At 39.8% G+C, this 17,948-nt stretch overlaps 1 protein-coding gene across 4 annotated transcripts; it reads right to left on the bottom strand.

Annotated features, from left to right (window-relative positions):
* Window positions 1-1,468: 1,468 nt before the first annotated feature.
* Window positions 1,469-17,653, bottom strand: TMEM38B (transmembrane protein 38B). 4 transcript variants are annotated; one of them, XM_056514873.1, is made up of 8 exons: window positions 17,324-17,414; window positions 16,480-16,560; window positions 12,815-12,971; window positions 10,073-10,257; window positions 9,189-9,276; window positions 7,074-7,191; window positions 5,043-5,245; window positions 1,469-2,491 (listed from the first exon to the last, which is right to left on the bottom strand). In XM_056514873.1, exons 3-8 carry the CDS (start codon window positions 12,919-12,921, stop codon window positions 2,452-2,454), a joined length of 741 nt encoding a protein of 246 aa, XP_056370848.1. In that variant the 5' UTR covers window positions 12,922-12,971; window positions 16,480-16,560; window positions 17,324-17,414; the 3' UTR covers window positions 1,469-2,451. The 4 variants fall into 4 exon arrangements, with proteins under 4 accessions (XP_056370848.1, XP_056370849.1, XP_056370845.1 ...); XM_056514874.1 differs by lacking the exon at window positions 17,324-17,414 and adding an exon at window positions 17,135-17,221; XM_056514870.1 differs by lacking the exon at window positions 16,480-16,560 and having other exon boundaries at window positions 17,324-17,653.
* Window positions 17,654-17,948: the final 295 nt, after the last annotated feature.

Below are 17,948 nucleotides of genomic sequence, written 5' to 3'. Positions count from 1 at the left end.
TAATTTATTGTGGAAAAATGTGCCAGAGAGCTTGACCAAATTTCAGCCAAAGACAACAAAATAGACACACATTTCTTTCTTTTAGATGCATGTTTCTTCCTTTTTTGCTCTTTAGTTCCTTTCAAAAGTACTACACGACACTGGCAGTATTAGCTTCCAGGGTCCGTAAGGGCTGCCTCAACCCCTCAGACAACATGCTTCAACTCTGAAGAAAACTTTTTCATAGTATCAATGAATCACAGAATAGGTTGGGTTGGAAGGGACCGTTACAGGCCATCTAGTCCAACTCACATGCAATAAGCAGGGACATTTTTTACTAAATTGGCACCTCATCCAACCTGGTCTTGAAGGTTTCCAGGGATGGGGCATCTACCACCTCTCTGGGCAACCTGCTTCAGTGTTTTCCCACTCTCATCATACTTCTTTCCTAGTATTATCTGATTTGAACCTTCTTCAGCTTGAAACCATTACCCCTTGTCCTGTCACTACAGCCCTGCTAAAATGTCTGTTCCCATCTTTCTTATAAGCCCCCTTTTAGGTCCTGGAAGGCTGATATGAGGTCTCCTAGGAGCCTTTGGCCCCAATTCTCTCAGCCTGTCTCCACAGGAGAGATGTTCCAGCCCTTTAATAATTTTTGTGACTCATTCCAACAGGTGCATGTCTTTCCTGCACTGGGGACCCCACAGGTGCAGGTGGGGTTTCACCTGAGCAGGACAGAGGGGCAGAATCCCTCCTCCCTTGGTGCCCACACTGTGGGATGAGCTCAGAACATTTCTGGCTTTCCGGGCTGCCAGAGAACACGGCTGGGCCATGTCCAGCCTCTCATCCATCAGCAAATACTGACACCAGGGGTTGTGCTGCAGGTTGCTGTGCATACTGTCACACTAGATTGCACACTAGATTATATTTGGGATACTATTTTGATCACCACCTTCTACTCCCCGACTTTAGATACAGCCCACTAGCAGATCAGTGCTCTTGCCTGGGAATATAATTGTATTTCTCAGTCACCCTTCATATTACTATCTATTCCTGTGCTGAACAATTTCACACATTTCACAAAAGGCTTTTGATTGCTTAACAAAGCAGTTTTATCAGAACAAATGCAAATTACTATTTTCAACACATTTTTGAGTCTCATCTTGGTGTCAAATGGTGTTTCTCTGTTGCTACTCATTTTAAGATTTCACTAGACCTGAGAAATGAGGATTCACCTTATAAATTAAGAGTATTCACTCTGAGTAAATCTTGCATTCACTGCCTGGACTGTTGGAAGATGTTAGATTTCAGCACTCCCCTTATGCTGAGCAGATTCAGATTCCTAGAGAAGACAGCTGTTTGAAATTCTCGAACAACTGTGTCTTGTGTAATAATACACTGAAGAATCACATTTCAGATGACGGTACTGCTTGTGTGACATCTTCCCATCTCCACCCTTTTCCCAATAAAATGAAATGGAGAAAAAATGGAAGAGGAAAGCAAGTAGCATTTATTGTCTAAACAAACTTCAGTTCTGCTCTGAAGCAAATTTTAAGGTATTCATTTTTACAGAAGCTGAGTGTATTTAGTAGAAATTACTCAGAACAGCAGTTGGTTTAATCAGGAATATGCCCTTCTAGCCCAAGAACTGAGCTGATAAAGCAATTTCTGAATTACTTAGTTTATGTCAGCACAAGGCAGCATCTTCTCATTTTACCAGGTTAATTACAAAATCAGATACAGCCAACTAGTTAATGTGTGCAGCTGTGCTGAATCTGACACACTTTACCAGAACAGATATAAGAAACTGTTAATAAAATTCTCACACAGAGTTTACCAGATATAGAGAACAATCAGCATGAAAGCTGGGAATTGTTTATTTAAGGCATCCTGGACACACTGTATTAACATTCCCTATAGAATTCAGGTTAAATCCTGAGCAACTTGTTATCTTTTTCTGAAACATAGTTCTCAGAACATTTGCATGTAGTTATTCAGCATGAAGCTCCTTTGAGCACCCATCCTTCAGCAGCATATGATACCTTCAAACACAAAATTTTGTTTTCATGGTGCCTGAAACAGGATTTCTGTCACTATAACGTGTTCTGTCTCACAACAATATATAATTTTTGTGTGTTGCTTATTACTTTTAAGGTGATCAGGAAAACATTTTAATTTTTTTAAATGTTGTATTTAACTCTGAAAATGAATACAAAACAATATATATTTTCCCTTTAATGGTAAACTTGTTGAAGACTTAGTCTAAGCATATTTTGACATTGACTTAGGCTAGGAATAGCCAATTTTCAGGCAGAAATTCACAGATGTGCACCATGGCTCCACACTACAATCCCATTCTGTATGGTCATCTAGAACACACAATTACACTGATTCAGAAGAACATCCAAAACTTAAAAAAGCCAGGGACAGGCAGCATGTGCTGGTGTTGCTTGATAACTAGCTGATTGTTAACTAGTTAATTGGCAGCTTCAAGTTAATCCATGGCACCAAGCTACAAAAAAATGAGACACCAAGTGAATACTTCAAGCATTTGTAACAGAACACAAAGTTTCAGTGTAAGGAATATGACTGCCAGTCTGTCCAAAGAGTTTGAGGTGTTTTGTTTCAATACTTGAGTGTTAAAAAAACCAGTAATTTTAGCTTTCAAGGTACAGTACATTTGCAATGAAGTTGGATTTCAAACTGAGTTCAATGCTTTTGGTCATCACCATGGAAATGTGACTACTCAGGCACAAGAAATTTCTTTGGAACTTTTATTTATTTAATTATTTAATTTTATTTTTATTGGTGACAGCTTTTCTAAATTTAGAGATGTACCTGGAACTAGAACCTTATCTTTTCAAATCAGATCTCCTTCCACATTCTCTTTGGCATTCCTCCACAAAGATTAACCTAACTCCTCTTTGCTGAACAATATTCTTCAAAGAAGTACTCTCTGAAGAAAATAGTCTGATTTTGTAAAAATAGTTTATTCTAAAAATTGGCACATCAACTAGAAGACTCCTCTGAAAATATTCTATTCTTATGCACTGTAACATCTCTAAAATGCCAAAGTTCTCAGTTATGACGTATATGCCACTTAGAACTGTTTCACATCTTAAGCAAAAAAAGACACAACAAAATTTTCAGTGCTTCTGACATTAAGGAGTGGTTGGAAGTTGGAATAGACCTTTAAGATCATCAAGTCAAGAATTAACCCAATATGGCTAAGACCAACATGAAATCATATCCCCATGTGCAACATCTATACACCCTTTTAAATCCCTCCATGGATGTTTACTGCATCACCTCTCTGTACAGCCTGTTACAATGCTTTTCACCATTTCTGTGAAGAAATTCTTCCTAATATCCAAACTAACCTTCCTCTGCCACTTCCTCTCCTCTTGTCTGTTCCCTGGGAGTAGAGCCCAACCCCTCGGTTGTCCCCTCCTGTCAGGGAGTTGTGCAGAGCCAGAAGGGCCCCCCTGAGCCTCCTTTTCTCCAGGATGAGCTCCTTTTCCAGCTCCCTCAGTTAGGAACTGACTGAGGGCCCTCAATCCCTCACCCAGACTTTTGATGGAGATGTTGAACAGGCCTGGCCCCAGTGCTGATCTCATGGAACCCCACTGTGCCCAGCCCAGCTGGGTGTGCCTCCATTCCCCAGCACTCTCCAGCCCTGCCCTCAGCCAGTTCTTCACCCAGAGCACAGGGCCCTGTCCATGAGCAGCCAGTTTCTCCAGGAGATGCTGAGGGAGAAGGTGTTCCAGGCTGTGTAAAGCCCAGGCAGACATATCTACAGCCTTTCCCTCACCCCTGAGCAGGTCACCTTGTCACAGGAGATCAGGTTGGTCAGGCAGGCTTGCCTGTCCCAAACCCAGGCTGGCTGTGCCTGATGCCCAGGTTGTCCTGTTCCTGCTGCTGGTGGCACTCAAGGTGATCTGCTCCGTGGCCTCCCTGGCACTGAGGGCAGCTGACAGGGCTGGAGCTCCCTGGATCCTCCTTCTGACCATTCCTGTAGATGTGTGTCACATTTGCCAACCTCCACTTAACTGACTGCTGGCAAATAACTGGAATTGGCACTGCGAGCTCTCTGCCAGCTCCCTCAGCACCCCAGGGTGTATCCCATCCCACCACTTGGGAGTGTCCAGGTGTTCTAGCAACTCACTGACCATTTCCCTCATGGATTATTTCCACTGCTCCCATTCCTGTCTTGCAGCTCAGGGTACTGACTAAACAAGGTAAATGTACTGTCCAGTATTCTCCTTCCTAATGAAGTTTGTCTTTGCAAAGAAATAAGTGCATATGCTTGGAAAAGAAATTATGGCAAAGAATGTCTAGACCCCAATGAACCAAAAGATAAGCACCAATGTGGCAAAAAACAACTACATCTCAAATGGTTGCAAATAGAGCCCAAGTAAGCCAACAACAAAAAATATTGATATTTCTACCTGCTAACTGTAATGATTTTTTAAAGTGCCAGACAATGTACTCTCATTTCAAAATATTGAAAAATATTGAAAAATATTTACTTTAAGAAATGAAGACAATCTAGACCAATGCAATGTGAATTACAACAATAATTCAGTTGCTCTTCTAGTTAAAGGCAATAAATTGGTACATTTTTATGGTTTTCCCCAGTGAAATGTGCTTAAGTCCTACTTAATGAGTTTCTTGTTTGGGATGTGCTACAGTGAACACCTGACAGTACAAATCAGTGTTAGCAAAATGAAACAAGAACTGGAAGATAGTAAGACATTAAACATGTGATACAGTAGGAAAAGAAAAATATATGATTGTCACATTTTTTAAACTATCTTTTTAACATGTAAGCACTTGAATTTATCATAAATACAAAATCCATAAACTTTTAACCACTATGAAAATTCATAGTTTTAACTCACAAATCCAGCATGTGCATTTACACACAGCTCACGTAATAACACATTCCAAAAAGGCAAACCACAACACAACCCTGTTCTCACTTCCTTAGAGAAACTTCTCAGCCAGTCTAATCTGGAAAACAAACATCTTCATGACCATCGCGAGGATTTAGAGTAATTTACTCTGTTTTCTTTGCTTGCTTTTTCTTAGCATCCTCATGGTGCTGCTCAGAAGGCTGGTCACAGACTGAAGAGCCATTGGAAGACATGACGCCTTCATCCTTCACTTTGGAAGGTGTCTTTCGTAAGCCAAAAAACATTTGGCCCAATGCAGCCTCAAAGGGATCAAGTGGAGAAGCTGCCCCTCTTGTCAACATCATTTTTACCTATGAAGAATAAGCATTAAGTTACAATAAAAGTTGCGATGGCTTCACAGGTAAACAAGTTCAAAGAAGAAGGGGTATATGGCATTTTTAACTTGCTGCACAAGGATGAGCCTGTGCCACCACTAACAGAAGTCTGCTCAAGATAGCCAAAATTGGTCAAAGAATGCTTTTCTTTCTGACCAACACTCTTGGAAGCTATGAAGGGGATCTACAGGGAGGTCAGAGAGGAATTCTTCATCAGGAACTGTAGCAACATGACAAAATGAAAGAGGGGAAATTTAAGCTGGATTCTAGGATGAAATTCTTTACTGTGAGGGTGGTGAGATACGGGCTGCCCTGAGATGTTGCTGATACCCCACCCCGGTAGTGCTCAAGACCAGGTTGGATTAAGCCTTGACAAACCTGTCCTAGCAGATGTCTCTGCCCATGGTAATGGGCTGGAACTGGATGATCTTTGAGGTCCCTTCCAGCCCTTAACATTGCATGACTATGAGCTATACACAAACAATGCGCACAAAAAAATCTCTGTAAGATTAATCATCCTGACAGTAAATCACATTTAATGCCATACAAGTAAGGTGAAGAGTAACTTTTATGTGTAAGTTTTGTGCCTTGTTCAAACTGGAAAACATTAAACAAGTAAACAGTAAACTTAAATTGGAAGAATGGAATGTATAAGGATCAGAATGTATAGGTAAATAACCAGACTTTAATTAGAATTTCAGACAACCATACTCATTCCATAAAGTTCATAGATTTAGGTAGGCACCCCTTAGGACATATAACTTGGAATCAGGATTGAAAAACCTGATTTTCAGATTTGGGTACTGGGCAAGTTTATATTGCAACAGTTTCTACAGCTTTCAGAGATATGACAAGTTTCCAGAAGACATTATTAAAGGATTATGCCAGATGCACCCTAGCTTTATGACTTTATTAGTGAAGTAGTTGGCTGAGTTCCTGACTGTCAGTACAACCATCAGTGTAAGGGCAGCTGGACAGACAGCTTCTGTGGACACATGTGATTTTTCACTTCCAGAATAACATTCTTTTCCTTCTCCATTCTCAGCATCCACAGTTCAACAATGCCTTTATCAATTCAGATGGAAAATCAAGGACATAAGCTTTAAGTCTTGGCTCCCAAAAGTAACTTCTGCAGAATTAAACTTGTCAGCTCCTTCACAGAAAGGAGACTGACAACCACACTTCCAAACATTCTCTGGTCTGCTCAACACCAGCTCTGAAGTTCTTAAAATTGCCAGATATCTGCTAACAGAAATTATGTTTTCTTACTAGTAATCCCGAAGAAAGGCATCATCCTGGAAATGAACAAGACTGGAGGGACTGAAGACTTCAATAGAGAAGTAGTGTCTATTTTATTACAAAACAGTTACAGCTACTTCAAAGTAGTTTTGGTATGCTTTCCATTCCCACCCAAACACTTATTTTGTGAACACTTCAAATCACATGAGAATCCAGCTGGCTTGTTTTACAAACCCACTGGTGACTACATGGGTACACACAAAAGACAGAACAGGAAAGTTTCCTTCTACAAGAATAAGCTTTTTTTTTTGAGATTACAGACACACAAGCCTGGAATATCAAATACTGGGAGCCAAAATTCCTGATTTTTTTTCTTTTCCTCCCTGTCCCCTGCATACATTGAAAAAAATCAGTAACTGAATAGGTTCTCCATTCTGCCTATGTACAGAACACTAAACACATGCCTTCAGCTGGAGTTGGCCTTTCTATCAGGAAGCATGCATTTTAACAATTAAATGAAAAATTTTCTGTTATTTGGTCATTAGCAACACTTTAAAATTCTTACCTTGAAGACAACAAGAAAAATGGTGTATAAAAACACAAGGTTGTGTTTCTCTATTGGCAAGTACTGTCTGTGTTGCAGGGTGAAAAGAACTGCTCCTATCAAAGTTACCTTCACAGGGCTAGAAATCAAACAAAGAATGTTATTTTCTCTTCTCTGCTCTACAGTGGAAGCTGCCTGGAAAGCAATACATGCTCTTAGTGTGCAAAAGAATTGTTTCTGAATAAAACTAATGAAAACTTGTGGTAACAGTGGTAAGATCCAAAATCCAGCTATAGCTACATTAAGATTTTCACTTTGTATACTATTACTATGCTTTCTGTCCATAAATCATCAAGTCCAGCACTACTTTGCACACCCAGCAAACTCCTATTTCACAAATACTCCTCAAATCAATGTTTCTATTGAGACATTATATGTCAGCTTGATTCTCTTCTTCCTCTCCCCATATATCTTATCGAAGAATTAAATTGCAGAGGTCACACTACTTGGACTAGACATAAAAACAGGCTCCTATACTATACTCCAGGAGTTAGTTACTCCAAGGAGTGGCTTAAGATGTTGAAGAGTAACATACTCCAAGTCTTGGTCCACTGTAACACTTCAGCAGCTCTGGGGCTGTATCAGCTTAGACCTCACTGGAGCCAGGCCTGTGTTACCAGGTTTTGTCAACACAGCTATGGTGACCTGAGACATGCAAAGATTTCCAATCTATTTCCAGTTTACAGCAATCTTTGTCGTGGTATTAAATTCCTTCCTAGGTATGCAGCCAGAAAGCAAGAAATCTTTGGTCAGTTATTCAGAATTCGGTGCATTTCTTAATCTGCATGTGACATGCACAGGTGACATTCCTGTTATCACAGAGCATCTACTGTAGATCTGTTCTTCATTGTCTTTTCAGTAACCAAAAAACTGCATCAGCTTCCTGCTCAAGAAGCCCAAAAAACAACAGTTTTTGCACTGGCACCTCATCCATTTGCAGGATGTTTGATGTGTTTAACTCTGTAACTTAGTTCAACTTAAGGCTCTTAAGATTTATACATAAACAAAACTTTTAAAGTATTTTTTGAGTTACTTTGAGCCATACCCACAGTGGAGAAGAATATATGCATGTCATGCCAATCAGTAAGCATTGCTCTGGTGTTGAACCTATAAAGACAGCTTTATTTGTGTCTACAGAACTATTTTTGACAGTCACATTTTCTTCTAAAAGTTTACTTTAAAGATTGCCATTTAGGCACTGACAAGAGAAAGAGAAATTCTAAATACTTAGAATTTCAGAAAAAGCCAACAACACAATCCACAAAAAGCTGAAATATTGCCAAAGAGAAGGCTACAAATGTCTCTCCTGCTATTCTGTGTCTAGGAGTGGCTGCTGAAAAGAAAGATGGCTTTTTAAAAGAATAAAATTATTATTTTTAAAGACCTGACTGTAACCTGGGAAAGATCAAAAGAATTTTAGGAAATTATCACAGTGACCTTATCTTGACTTACAATAATAGCTTGTGGCTTTCCAGCCTGTTTCAATTCTTATTTTACAGAGAAAACCAGGAGACCTGTAATATTCCTCATTCTTTGCTTCTGCAAGAGAAGTAACTTTTCCCATCTTGCAGGTCATTTCTGCTATACTGAATAACCAATTTGTACTTTCTCAAATAATTTATATCTTTGGAAGAAAATGGCACTGGCAGCAAAAGTAAGAGTGACAATGTTCAAAGGAAGCCATCTCAGTGATACTGAGAACATACACCAAAATTCACTTGTTTATTTCGAGTACCACTGTACTTTCATTTTGGACTGAAGACCATGACCCTGTAAGACAAAATGAGCCAATACTGCTTTCTAGCAACTCCCCACTAGGTCTTTACTACTTTCTGACAAGTTTTGTTGACTTTTTTGCCCATTTGCAGCTCTTGGGCTGTGAATATAAAATTATCAGAGCATCATCTAAAAGTCCCACAGACCATTGTCCCATGTTTCAAAGGATACACACCAAAACAGAGTACAAATTTGTCCTATTTTTTTTTTTTTTTTTGCCTCAACCACTGAAAGTAAGCATTAACAAAAGGAGTTAGCAAAACAACAGCTAACTTGTTGCAATTTTTTAAAAAAACTTACTAGGACATCTGCAGGAGCTCATTGGTTTCAGGTTTCCACACTCCTCTCACCAGCTGCTCAAAGTTGGAAATTAGGCCACCACCAGCACCTGAAATTGCAGAGATTTATAGAAAGTTTCCACTAACTGCTACCACTCTATGCCATTGTTCCCAGAAAAACTCATGACACCAGGTGCTAAATGTGGCACCAAAGCCCAGAATTAAAAAGACTTAATCCAACCTTCCATGCAAACAAGACTTGAACAATGGCCACAAAACTGCAGAGGCTGAGACACTCAGCAAGAACCTCAGGTCTGCCTGTAAGTGACAGCACCTGAACTGATGCAATCATCACATTCACACAGCAGCACAGAATCAAGCAGAAACAAGAGCTGCACAACTCATTTCTGAAGTGACTCTGATGGTATGGCTGCAGACTCTGCTGTCAGGAAGGTGGCTTCCAGAGTTCCAACTGACAGGAAAGAAGAAGGGGCATGCCCATGCTAAAAACCAACTAACAGTTATAACCCAAAAACCTAAGATAACCAGTTCTCTTCTTCAGCCTCATGCAAGGACACAGCTCTCAGGCAATAATGCTGTTGGAAAGCTCAGCAACAGCTACACAGAAGATTTACTTCTTCATTTTCTTCATTATCATCAACTGCCCATCATACAAGTTCTAGTAAGACCTTCTGAAGGGAATTCCATCAAAAAACTTCAATGTCACTCTTAATTCAGGCAGAAAATCTGCAACACAGGCTTCTTCCTCGAGGGAACATCAGACTGCATCAGGACTACCGTGCCCAGCACAGCAAGGATGGTGCTACAGTTCTGCTGAGGGGCTAGACATTTAAACACTACTCCAAAAAACCCCAAACTCTCAGAAAAAGATGCTGTGCATATTACCTCTGGCCCAGCCCACGGCTACCATTACAAGCCAGGCATCTTTGTAGACAATGTCTGCATGTGCAATGCCATCTGTGATCTTCCAAGTCCTTGTCACTTCTTTCATTCCTGCCACCAGAAGACGAAGAGGTATCAAGGAAAAGCAGCGGTAGAATATGTCTTCTGGGCAGTAAAACACTAGGTACCTGAAAATCAGAAGAAAAACCATTAGCTGCATTTTTGCTAAGGAATTATCTTTTCATAATCTCTAAAGATAGAAATATCTTTAGTCCAGAAATTGACTATGACTAGCAATGCCTGATATACTACTGACAACTAAAAGTCTTGTGGCTCACGTCTTGGAACAAATTTGAAAAGCTTCTGAGCATGCCTGAGCTTTTGCACCAAACCTAAACACTATTGTCTCACTGTCCCAGAGAAGAATCTATTAAAGTCCATGTGAAACAGCTTTACACTTTTCCAATTGTTCTACACCTTATATATAATATAATAATTCAAGTTATTAAAGTGGTGTCTGATTGACTTTGTGTGGTTTGAGTTTATTTTGTAAGTTATTTTTTGTTTAGTTCAGTGTAGGGTATTGTTTTGGTTTGGTTTTTTGTTTACGATTTTTTTAAAATAGGATTACAACAGGGTAGAAAGTAAATGCTGACTCTGTGCTTCTAGACTCTATGTACCTGGAATTATATAACTTCAGCAAGAATGCCTCCACTAGTTAGTGTCATGCTAAATGAAATGCATGGCTATTTTTAAACACACTTTACATCTTAGTACTTACCAATTCTAGCTTTTCCAGCTTGCCAATTACAAGCATGTTTCTTTATTCAAAGCATTGAAAGAACATTACTCAAAATATCTTTGATCAACTTGCTTTTAAAAACAAGTAAAGACTGCTAACAGTTAAATCCTAAGTGACAGTAAATTTTAAAATACTAGATTATGTAGTGTTTTATTGTATCTCTTCAATAATAAACAAAATTCAGTTCCTACTGAGGCATTCACAAAAACCCAACCAAGTATCTTAAGTTACCTTAAGATTATTTCAGCACTAAAGTAAGAGAGTAATAAATGCATAAGAACAGAGAAAGTGTTTAAAAAGAAGGATAACTTTTAGTTTTCTACAAAAACAGACACTGCCCCTTTGTTTTAAGGTTTTTGATCTCAAGCCTGCCTACTAAGAATTTCTGAGGCCTTTTCCTTTATGTCTTATTGTAAAGTCAGATGTTTCTGTATGCTACCAGCCTTCAGCTGATATGATGAAGCCAAAGATGTAGAGAGATGATGCGTTTTAGAGGCTACTGCAAAAAGCCATTTAAGCCACCTACTCACCAGACAACTCACAGCAGAATTAATTTACATCTGCAGAATGTGGGTTTAGGACCCTGCTGACAGGACTGAGGCTGGCACTGAAGGCCCACCACAGCATTCCTGCCTGTGACCTCTGCTAACAGTAGATGCCGCTGTCCTACAGGCTACTTAGGAGCATTCTTCAAGCCCAGCACAACTCCACTCATTTTCCAGGGCCAAGTGCGGCTTGGGGAATTTGAATTCGCATGATCTGGGACCAGGAATTAAGATCATTACATTAGGGAAGAGGGAACTTTGTAAAGCTGGAAGCTTAAGACGTTTCATAACATTCACAGCTCCTCACTAGAACTTCGTTTAAATTGTGCACAGCAAATCACACGTGATCATGGTGAGTTAAACAAAAATCCTGTTCTCTTCAAGCTTCTCCTAGCTCTTGTCACTTGATGAAACAAGCAATCAGTCTGCCATCAGACTAACAGAACCACAGGCAGCTTCTGTAAGCTCTGTTAATAATTCACTAATAATACATATTATTAATTTCACCCATTTGTCTGAATTAAATATGTTATCTTCCATTACAACATAAAGACCTCAAAACTAAGATATATATATTCAGACAGAGAGAAACACTTGCTTTCTCTTTAATGAATTTGCAATTGTAAAATTAATGGGGCTAGTGGAACTAAAGGATTTTAAACAGGCCAGACTATTCAAATACAGTGACTGAGCTTTCTAAATTCAAAACCCCACTTCTGGTCATAATTTTTGTTAAGTTTGAAGTTTGCTTCAAAGATCACTTTCTGGAACAAATTAACTCCTCTGGAAGGTCACATTTATATAAAAATACCTCCAGAATTTTTGTTTCACTCCAAAGCAGGCCAAATTGCCTCATACTTGATTCAATCACACAGTTCAGCTCGCTACTGTCTTCCACCACAACTCCCACCCATTTGGGAAGGAATGAAATACAGAAAGAAAAAAAAAAAGCGTCTGATAGTAGGAACTGGAAGAAAGATGTGTCATGGTATCTCAGTTACAAGAAAGTCCATAATTTTGACATCAGCCAGGTTCTTGTCTTCAAGAGCTACTTTTGAAAAACTTGACTGCATTTATGACATACCTATGTTCAGCAAAGTGAATTAATTTCATTTAAAATAATGTTTGCAGCTGTTTGATCAGGAATACAATAAAAACCTAAGACTAGTCTAATCTAGCAACCAAGCATCTTGTTACACAACAAAATGCTTTTAAGAGTTGTTCTCTATTCCCAGAGAACAGCTTCTGTGACCCGCTGGATAAAGAGACAGCATCCAATTCCACAACAATTTTAAGTAAAAATTCTTACATGGAACATTGATAGTACAGTATCAGTTTACAGCATATAGCTTCCTCAGAAGGCAATATCACTCATCTCACCCAATTGTGGCTGCTTACCAGACTGAGGATGCCAGTAGAATATTTACAGTCTTTGCTAGAAATGCTACTGGAGATTCGCCAAGCATCAGTGAAGACAAAACTGAACCCCCAAAGCAACAAAGCATTGCACTAAACCAGCAGGCCAATGGACTTCGGACTGACACTTCCACAACTCCTGCAGGGAAAAAATAAAACAACATAAACAGAAATGAAAACTGGAGAACAACATAATGTTTTAAAGGTCAGTATTTTTCAATTTAGTTCCTTCAGATAATGAAAAATCCTCCACCAATTGGCAGGCTCTCAGAAGAAAATGCTCCAGAAATACAAACCTCAGGATACAGTGACTTTAACTTACACCACCTGAATAGAAGTGAAAGGCTGGCAAAGTGTTCTCAGAACATCTTTCGTGCATTAGTTTGTTTTATCTGGGTACCAAAAAGAAAAAACTTTCAGAGCATAGCAGCGAGGTCTTGTTGTTAACAGCCTTACCCAGGGACACACAGTTGCTTTCAAATTTGTATTAAAAATGCCTAAGTGGCTTATCTAAACAGGATTGCTACCATTTGGAGGGCTATTCTAGGAAATCCATTTCTGCTTTTCAGTGTTTCAAGAATCCAAGGTAACCATTTTCCCTTCTTTACTCATAATACCTTGCTGTGACTGCTGCCCAAAATGAAAACAGTATCCAAGATAATTATCAAATTGTTTTCACCTCCACTCTTGAAGAGAGGAAGAAAGGTGACCTTGAACTACAATAATAAATGTAAATTTCTGTCATTATTAAAAGATTGACAGTTTCGTTTATTTCATTTCCTTTAAAATGAACTATCTTTTTCAAATGCAAGTGTACTATGCCAAAAAGAGTACTTAATATTAAATGATTATACTGGAGGCAATGGCAAGTATTAACCATTTTCAGAGGAAAATATTTTACCACAGCCAGAAATATCCTCAAGCAGTTATTTTGACTATTTCCTTCCACTTTAAAAGTTCAGCATTGCCAAAGCTTTCCCTTTACACTGGTTGTGAGTTCTATTTGCCTGAATGAGTTTAATTTTCCATAGTCCAAAGGCTGAAGTTCACAAAAGCACCACTGTCCATCCCAAAATGAAATTCAACATCTGGTCCCAATTCATAGTAGAAGCTTTGGTTTATCAGGCATTTCTGTGGGAAAAGAAGCATCTTATCCAAGGTGAGAGGCTCAAACATTTAAAAAAGCATACAGCACCCTCAATACAGTTCATTAAATATATTAACAAGACCATCCCAATTTTAGTGATGTCATAGACATCAAGTATTGCAGCACTATTTAAATGCTCATGTAACAGCCAATTTATAAAAATGAGCACTCCTAAGCATTATAGAATATCAGAATATAAAATAGCATCTCTTTTATTTTCAACTATTTTGTAATTTCTTTTTCAAACCGCAGTACCTGGTCCTCTAAGTAAGATACTTGCAAAATATTAATGGCTTGTGTTTACCACTTTTGGAGTAATAAAATCAGGTATCTGTTCTCTCTTCAAATCCATTCTCCTGCCCTCCAACAACCACCAGCTTCTCCACACTTCCTTTTCCTCACAACTAGCAGCAAGTGGTTTTCAGTCTTGAGGTCACATCCAGCAAGCTCCACAGCAATGCAGGTAAATTTCTTCATTTTACAAGTAAAAGGTAAAGAAACTGGAAACTCCACTGAACTTCAAGATTTTTCTGTTGGTCAGTACTAGAAATGGCTCAAATGCCAGTTTTTAACAATTCATATCTGCTTTCTAACAAGGAATATATCCAATACAGTAGGCAATGAGGCAAAAAGTGTTGACACTAATTTAAGGATCATCTTAGCATTGCTACTTAAATTATGACTGGGGCATAGCTTTTCAGAAGACAAATTCAGTTTCAAGTAGGTCACATGTTTTTGTACAAAATGGTCATCTATATTTGTCCTCTGATGCATCCTCTAAAGTTAATGAGGCATCACACATCCAGGCAATGGTGAATCTGCCACCAGAAGACAGATGGCCAGAAGGCCACTAGCCCTGCAAATGTACACTTCAGAAAGTTAAAGAAAGGTTCCAAAACACAAGGACTAATTTTGAATACAGTTTTAAATATTGTTCCTGAACAACAGTAACATTAAAAAAACCAAAAACCCAAACAAACAAAAACCAAACCAAGAAAAAAAGCCAAAAAGAACACCAAATAACACAAAACAAAAAACCCCAAAACAAAAAAACAAAACACCCAGGCAAACAAACAAATTAAAAAACCCCTTACCAACTAACCATTTCTGTCAAAAGGATTATATCTGCTTTAAACTTTTTAGCATGTTCCAAATAGGCAATAATGCCTACTAAACACACATCTAGTGAGCAAACCAGGAGAATTTGTACAAGTTTTTTCTAGTATCCCATTCAACCATATACAATATCATTAGTTAAGATAAAGGATTTACAGAGTGAGACTTAACAGAGCAAAACTAGGTTGAAGAAATTATTTCTCTTCAAATCAGCTGAAACACATCACAGAAGAATGTCTGGAACAAACCAAATACGACACATCCTCAGCCATCAACACCTTCTGCTGTCCCTCCATCCCTAAAATCCAAAAATTGCCAGTTCTCCAACTGGCTGGAGTTACAAGCAAGCAACTCCTAAGCCATCCTAAAAGGGCTAATCAAGAACTCTTATATTAACAGAAAGCAACAATTTGGTTGTCACTGCTGTAGTTTGCCAGTCACAAGTGAGCAAGAAAGCAAGAAAGGAGGATTGGAAAAGTCACTCATCCATGATCCAAACACCCACACTGAATCTGATTTTAAACAATGGGGGTGGGTTGGTATTTTAATGAGACAGTAATCTGGGATAAAATAAAGGTGGCTGTAACTTGACCACATACTTCTTACATCACCAGGCACTCAAGGCTATCCTGTTATTTCCCTGTAAAATATAGCTACTGTTGTAAGTTTCCAACAAGAACATAAGGCCTAGACAGCATTAACCGACAATAATATACCCATACTGAGTATTCATAATAACTGCTATCTCAGTTATGATTTAATACTCAGCCCAAACCACTTGGGAAGTGAGAATCAGGCCAGCAGGCAGTAACCTGGATTACAGTTATTAATTCCACAAATTACAAAATACTCAGCAATTCTGAACTACCAGCTATTAAGCTGAGAAGGAAAAAAAAAAAAAAAAAAAAAAAAAGTATGCAACTGACCAAACTCCTGGCAGCAATTTTATTTCCCATGTGTTTTCTCACTAAAACTGTGCTGATGCAAAGCAAATAGGCCTCTCTTCCTGTAATCCTGTCATCACATCTTTCGGTGCGCCCATTCCAGAGGAAAGTTTAAGGTATTGCATGAAATTGTCAGAAAGTCCCTTTCTAGATGGGGCAGACACATTATGCCACAGCCCAGCACCCCTTAAAAATATCAGCAGCATTAACAAAGTTTGGTGAAGATTCTAGAATACATAAGCACTTTATACCAGTCTTCACAGCCTGTTACGTGCATTTCCTCAGCAGAAGGTCAAAATTCACCTTGGAACACTTAAGAAAGGACCAAAAAACAAGCTCTCACTAAACAGTGCAGAGCCCTAGAAATCTGAGGCAAGCAGCAGCTCCCAAATTTGCACTATAATCCCAAAAGCCAGCTCAGTTTCCTACACAGTTATTACCTGAGATGCACAGCTACTGCATATATGTCTGAAGTCACATCACAAGCAGCTTAATTCTAAACAATGAAACAAGGCCAGTGTCTACATTTGTGGCAAAAAAAAAAAAAAAAAAGAAAAAAAATAATTAAAAAAAAAAAATCCAGGCTTGGGGTTAACAGCCACAGTGTAAAAGATTTTCTGGAATAGAACATGCAGAGACTGAAATGCCATGATGTGCTTCCATACAAAATCTCATTAGTGAAAAGCTTTGCTTAATTCACTTTATAATCTATGCAGTGCAATGCTGACAAGCCACTGGCACAGGACCTATCCATAAGAGTCCTGAGCTGTTTCCCACACAGCAGAATCGCCTTAACACCTCCTGCACAGAGTGTGTGAAGGATGCAGAGTCTAGAAGTTCTCTCAGATTCAATTCCAGGCAGAGACACTGGCCTGTGCTACATATGCCTTCTCTGCACCCATAAAACTAACTTCGAGAGGCCTCAACCCTCTCACTCCTGAGACTTTAAAACTGAAAGAAACAAATAAAGAACTAAATAAAAAATCTAAAGGTTTCCAACAGAACTCTTGGCTGATTTCGCCAGCGCCTCTTAAGTTCTGGAAAGTGAGGAAAGCTCGGCTGGGTATCTTTTGCAGGCAGTGAGACTTCGCTTACGGACAGATGGGCTAATGCAGGCGGCAGACAACCTCGTTTGCACGGCCAAGGGGTAACCGGGACGGCGGCTCCCCTCGGGACCCCATCCTCACCCTGCCGGGGCTGGGCACACAGAGGGTGCCGGGGGAACACCGCGATTGGCTTGGAGGTGTGTGGGGTGTCCGCCCCGTCCCGTCTCGCCCCGCTCACCCCGCTGCTCCTTCAGCGCCAGCACGGAGGCGACATAATGCGCCAGGTCGAAGAAAGGGAACATGCGGAGGCGGGAGAAGCTCAGTGGCACCTGCCAGAGCTCCATAGCCGGACAGGGAGATCCAGGAGCGGCTGCCCAGGACGAGAAGGCGAGGGACCCCTGAAGACGCGGCTTGGCCGCTCCAGGCCGCCGTCAGCGCGGGGCGGGGCGGGGCGGGGCGGGCGCGGCGCCTCACGGACACGTCCCCTCCCTCGGCCCCGCAGGTCTGCTTCGGGAGGTGTGTCCTTTGCCGTTTGTTTGCCTGTTTTTTTCGTCGAAACGCTAATAGTCCTGCTCCGTGCACAAATTGAGTTCGGTTGTGTCCTCCTTCAGATGACTTCCTGCTTCCCTACGCGTCTCGTGCGCAGGTCACTACTCTTACCCTGATACATTTTCTTCTCTTTTTTTCTTTCCTGTTAAATATTTCTGAAGCTCATCAAGAGTATTTAGCATTACCAGCGTGTACGGTCGGTTCCAGGTTGATGGCATCTATTTATCAGTTTCTGGGGGTATTAATGTATACACCAGATCCTGTCAGAGATCGGCAGAAACGTTTTAATGCATCTTTACATGCGTTTTGGTAAT

This window comes from Oenanthe melanoleuca, chromosome Z (assembly GCF_029582105.1).
Source record: "Oenanthe melanoleuca isolate GR-GAL-2019-014 chromosome Z, OMel1.0, whole genome shotgun sequence".
Lineage (NCBI taxonomy): Eukaryota > Metazoa > Chordata > Aves > Passeriformes > Muscicapidae > Oenanthe > Oenanthe melanoleuca.
The sequence above is the reverse complement of the archived record's forward strand: the minus strand, read 5'-3'. Positions and strand labels throughout refer to the sequence as shown.